This window comes from Schistocerca piceifrons, chromosome X, assembly GCF_021461385.2.
Source record: "Schistocerca piceifrons isolate TAMUIC-IGC-003096 chromosome X, iqSchPice1.1, whole genome shotgun sequence".
NCBI classification, from domain to species: Eukaryota; Metazoa; Arthropoda; class Insecta; order Orthoptera; family Acrididae; genus Schistocerca; species Schistocerca piceifrons.
This window is the reverse complement of record NC_060149.1, coordinates 221361464-221367463: the sequence shown is the minus strand read 5'-3', so window position 1 is coordinate 221367463 and position 6000 is coordinate 221361464. Positions and strand designations below refer to the sequence as shown.

The window sequence follows — 6000 nt, the reverse complement described above, 5'->3', positions numbered from 1 at the left end:
TATACTGAATGAAATATGCAGTTATCACAAGGTGTTCCTACGCTATACTACAATGTCTATAACTGGGTACACACACTGTGGCCAGCAGTAAAAACTCCTTTCTCATTCACTACATTAATCTACTTACATGTCACTCTTCAGATCTCTTTCTACTGCCCTTTGGTCATAAGAAAGATCTACAGATGACATAAATAACTATTCTGGTTCAGAAAAAAAACACAGTGTTACTTATATCATATTTATGCAGTAAAACATAACCATGTTTGACCCGACCCATTACATGTGGCAAATGGCTGTCAGTCATCAAGGTAAATGTTGAGAATAAAGGGTGAAACACACCAATTTTCGATGAAAATATTAACATTTCTTATGACATGTGAAAAGTTGGCCTCCTTTCTATCTTTTTTTGCAATAAAATAGAAAAAAGTAGTAGCTCACACATAAACAAAGACAAAATGACTAAATTGCAGATTTCCTTTTACAAAGAAAAAGGCTAATTTATTTGGTATGAAAGCTACATTACTGTACATATTTTTCACATAAGGAACTCTTACCACTCAGAAATAAAAATTAAAGATTAACACATTTATCTCAGTTTCAACAACTCAGTACAGTACATACATTTTACTTCTTTTGATACAAGAAGTCATAAAATACTGATAAAGGTAAACTAACACACATTTTCTCTTTAAGTATCAGTTGTGTGTTCAACAAAACAGTTTAAACACAATAACTTTTTAAGTGTGCTAGTCAGTAAAAATTAAATTATATAAAAAAGTCTTAAAGACGTTCAGTTTTCTGAGCCTTATGCTCTTGCTCCATTTCATGTTGCTTAATTCGCGCGTAGCTTGCACTAGCCACGAGCACTATCCAGTTAGATATCCACCACAGAAATGGTCTATTTTCATCATACCAGTATGATGCAATTACTGTTTGTGCACAAGCTTTTGCAGTCCCTGAAATGTTGTGTGTTAGTGGAGATGTCACCTGCAGAAAATCACATAGGATTTACATTCCACACCTAAACATGATATATTTTGATAACATGTCACCAGGTTAACACACACAGAACTACAGACAAAAAATTTGGTGAAACTGCTGATTACTACATATATTGACATATGCAGCTAAAGGAGGTGTACACACGTGTGTAATCTGAAATCAGTGTAGCTGTTACTATGAATTTCTTTATCTAACATAACAAATGAGAGCTAGTAAAGTGAAAGGGGAGTGGAATCCCAAGAGAACCAAAGAGAAGAGAAATTCTTCATCATAAATCTGTTTTGTTAGTTATACTGAGGTGGCATAGATGACTGAAAATTGAATACATACAATCTCCAGATGATACACACAAAAACACAATAATTACACCAGTAGGCCTTACATTATTACACAGTTGGATGATCTGTTGTTCTGCTTTGATAATGGAAGCATGTAAAAATGATGATGAACTACTAGTGTGCTTACCAGTGACCTGCATAGTGCTGACCTAGCAAGCGCCAGAGATAATGAGACTGCTCTACAATATCTGCAAGATACTCTTCATCACAGGCAGGCATCATCACAGACAAACTGCTATATGTTTGCAAACAGTACTGGCATGAATGCAGCACATACGAGACATTCCTGCAAATACTTTGATCAGTTGCTCATCATCTCTGTTGTTTTCTGCCACTGTTACTTGATTATCTGTGGATGGCAGTAATTCGTTTCTGGAGCTTTTGTTAGTAGTTCTGTATTAAGAAATATATTTGTAAATTCTGAGATATTAACAATTTCAGAATGTAGGAATTCTATCATGGTAAAGATGGAAGCTATTTGCACTGCTTGACTGTTCTGTCAGTTCTTGGTAGAATATTTTATAAAGCACGAGTGAAAGCACAGACATCACTGGTGGAGTATTCTGCGATATTTATTATTTATCTCACAATCTGGTTTTCAGCTGTTATGCTATCATCAGGTACAAAAATATTACTGTATGGTCAAAGATTTTAAACTAATGCATCTCTGAGTATCTCCATTCCCAAAGACGAAAATTGTTACTGCTAGATTTAGGATAAAATGAGAGAAATTATTTCAGTGAAAAAGTGATGTACGATTATCTAACTAAGATAAAATGTGTTACACATTAACTAACGAACTATATAACAAATTACAACAACTATTCTTAGAAGAAAATAAATTGAACAAACTTGTTCCAAAGGAGACGCTGAACAAAATAATCTTGTCTTTAACAGGTCTTAAATTACAAACAGATACGATATACTGGAGAGATTAAGCAGGCAAGTGAAGCAGCTTTCATTATATGAAGTAATTTTTTTCATAAGTTTTCACAATTTTACTGAAATAACTCCTCCCATTTTATTCCTAAATCTAAAATTAACAATTTTCATCTTTGGAAAGGGAGATACTTTGCAGAGGCATTAGTTTAAAATCTTTGATCCAACAGAAATTTCAATGCACCACATATATTATCTGTGTACCTGATGATGGCTTAGTAACTGAAAACCAGTTGGTGAAATAAGTAATAAATATTGTAGAACATTACACTAGTGTCGTGTGTGCTTTCATTCATAATATAGAAACTAGTGCACATGCATTAAGGAAAAATAGAGGCAAGTGAGTGAAACGTGTTATTTGGAAAACTATGGCCTTGATTATTGATAGTTTATAACATTGTTACACAGGTTCAGATGGAAGAAACTAACTACACATTTTTATACATAAAAGGCAATAACTTCATGAAATGCAATCAACATCATCAGCAAAGCTTCAAAACTCTCCTATTTTCTGAGTTGTTTTCTGATATCTGAGTGCAAATTGAAATTACGTGTAGGACAAATCTGGTGCGTATACTACAAAATGAAAAGTTCCAGAAACTTCCACACATCTTGTCAAATATCCTGCAAGCAGAGGGACCATTATGTTCAAAGAAAGCTTCTTATGACAAAATATCCACAGCACTTACTTATTTTCAAATGGGCACAATTTTCTCAAACAATGTAAATTTCAAAACTTTGTTTCTATTGTACAATCTTGTACAGATTTTGTTAATTTTTATTTATTCAAAGTGAGTAATAAATTGTTTGTCAACTATTTTAACCATTCTTCCATTTCAGGATGTAATGGTTACAAAAAGGAACTAAAATTTCTTTTGATTACATATTAAATGTGCCAAATCCTATACAAAGTCATCCGTTTGCATTAATGACAGATGTACTGAGAGTACCTGAGGCGCCAAATAGGTATATCCCTTTCTTATGTATATATTCATTGATAACGGTATGCATTCAGTCAAGATTCCTGTCATACTTATTACGATCTCCTAACTAGTAACACTCAATATTTTATTCAAACCAGAGTCCATAGTCTTTAAAATGTTATTAAGTTAAACCTTTGTTCTTTTATTGGCTGTATTAATTAGACACACATCTACACATCATACACTACCAGCTGATTTCAGTGACAATGGCCATTTTCAAATGATCACGTGCAGACAAAAGCCTAATTAGTACAGTCAATAAAGGAACAAAGACTTCTTTTAACAGTAACCCTCAATCAATAAGTGCATTATTATTATTATTATTTCTTTTAACAAAAATCAGTCCTGCAGATGTTACACCAACTTAGATATAACTTATCTAAATGTTAGTCTTCAAAGTTCATCAGACATATTAAGTGATTCAAGGAAAACTTTCAGAACATAGTTACAATTACGAACCTAACTAACATGAAGGTAAAACATTTTCTCAGTTTGCATTTTATCCACAACTTCTCTTACAATACATATAACCAGAATGAATCGTTCACTCTGCAGTGGAGTGTGCCCTGTGGGGGCAGGTCACAAGTCATGACTAGACAACTCAGTAGGTACGAGCACTGCTCAAAAAAAAGTAATGCACCCAGAAGGAGAAGAGGAAATGAAACTTCACAAGTTGAGAGGGTATGTGATCTTATTTCAGTGATTACCCACAACTGTTATAACTGGTCCTTGATATTATGGATACTGGGACAGAGTTGACATCCAAGCTGGACCCAGACATGTTCTATCGGGGGCAGATATGGGGTTTTGCTGGCCATGGGAGCTTCTCAATATAATTTGGACTATTAACAGACACACATGCCATGTATGGGCAAGCACTGTCTTACTGAAAAATGGTACCAGGATATTGTAGCATGAGACATAACACATGAGGACACAGGATGTCCGTGACATACTGTTGTGCCATGCGAGTCCCCTCAATCATTACCGGTCATCCAGTCATGTGCTGAAGACATAGCCAATGGCTACCCACACCACAACATCATGAGTAATACCACTGTGCCTCTCCAAAACACTTGAAAAATGGGACATATCCCCAGGTCACCACAATCTGTGCCAATGATGGTTATCTGGGGTAATGTGAAACGACAGTTTGTTGCTGAACACAAAGCGACACCCATCATCAGCAGTCCACACTTCCCAGTCATGGTACCCCTTCAACCACAGCCGTTTGTGTTGTGGTGTTAACAGCAGCCTGTACATGGAACAGTAATTTCCCAGTCCAGCTGCAACTGATCTCTGACCAATGGTGCAAGATGACAAAGAATGTTTCAGGAAGTCACTATCTGTTCTCATATGGCAGGGGCAGATATGAATGGGTTGTTATGAGCTTGTGCACAATGCAGCAATCATCCTTACATAGTTGACTGGAACCTGGACAATTAGTATGCCTGCCTTCATGTTCCCAAGCAGTCAAACATTGGGCCACTGGTACAACCAAATGCCCCACAAAGGTGGATATTACACAATTTGGCCAGCTGGCCAAATGGAGACCCACAATGAAACCCCCTTACAAACTCTGTCAGGTTCTGATTATGCTGTATCACATGAGTACATGGCACCACCATGTCACCCACAGTGATTATTTACCATCTCATGCTGTCCATGTCCTCTTATACAGAGGATAGGTACAATAATGTGAACAGCGGTAGTAATGGGATGGTTGTGTTTGATGGTCAACAATGCAGGTAAGGCATTTGTCACGCTGGACTGTGTGTGTTCAGTAAGCATCAGTACAGGTTGTTTACGAGTAGTGCACACTTCATATTTGCATTCAGAGGCTGACGTTGACATGCAATGAAAGACCTAACAGAGTTCCTAAGAGGGCGGATTGTGGGGGCCTGATTAGCTGGAGCATCAGTAACCAAGACAGCCAACTTATTGAATGTTTCAAGAGCAACTGTTTCAACAGTCATGACAGCTTACACAAAGCATGGAAAGACATCATCATGTAAACGTAAAAGTGGGTGCAAATCAAAACTAAATGACAGAGATCGCCGTATGCTAACACAAATTGTGTCAAAACAACACAAGACTATGGCAGCTAAAGTGAATGCAGAGCTCAATACCCATCTTTGAGACCCCATATCTATTGACACCGTCTGCCGAAAACTCCATAAAACAAATACTCATGGACGAGCTGCTATACCATTAGTGACAACAACCACCACAAAGATGCATAAAACATGGTGTCGGGAGCAGAAATACTAGATGGCAATCAGTGGAAACACGTCACATGGTCTAATGAGTCAACATTTTCATTATTTCCAACATCAGGTCATGCTTATGTCTGGAGAATGCCAAAAGAAGCCCACAATCCTGATTGCTTAATTCCAACGGTTAAGCATGGGGGTGGAAGTGTGATGGTGTGGGCAGCCATATCATGGTATTCTGCTGGTCCCATCATTACTCTCAAAGGCTGTGTTACAGCCAACAATTAAGTGAACATTTTGGGTGATCAGGTGCACCCCATGATTCGAATGTTGTTCCCCAACAATGATGCCATATTTCAGGACAATAAGGCACCCATACACAGCCAGGACAGTACAATCATGGTATGAGGAGCATGTGTCTTTGCTGGCCAGCAAGTCCCTGGACTTTAACATTGTCAAACCCTTGTGGGTGGTATTGGAGCGCAGACTCCAGAGCAGATTTCCGCCTTCCTCGTCACTACTGGA

General features: G+C 37.3%; 1 protein-coding gene across 1 annotated transcript in view; it reads right to left on the bottom strand.

Moving 5' to 3' along the window:
• Positions 1–460: 460 nt before the first annotated feature.
• Positions 461–6000, bottom strand: part of LOC124721245 (GDP-fucose transporter 1) — a 44587-nt gene continuing 39047 nt past the window's right edge. Inside the window, exon 6 of the mRNA XM_047246104.1 lies at positions 461–987. Within this exon, the coding sequence (XP_047102060.1) occupies positions 781–987 (207 nt within the window). The 3' untranslated portion in view covers positions 461–780. The remainder of the gene's footprint in view (positions 988–6000) is intronic.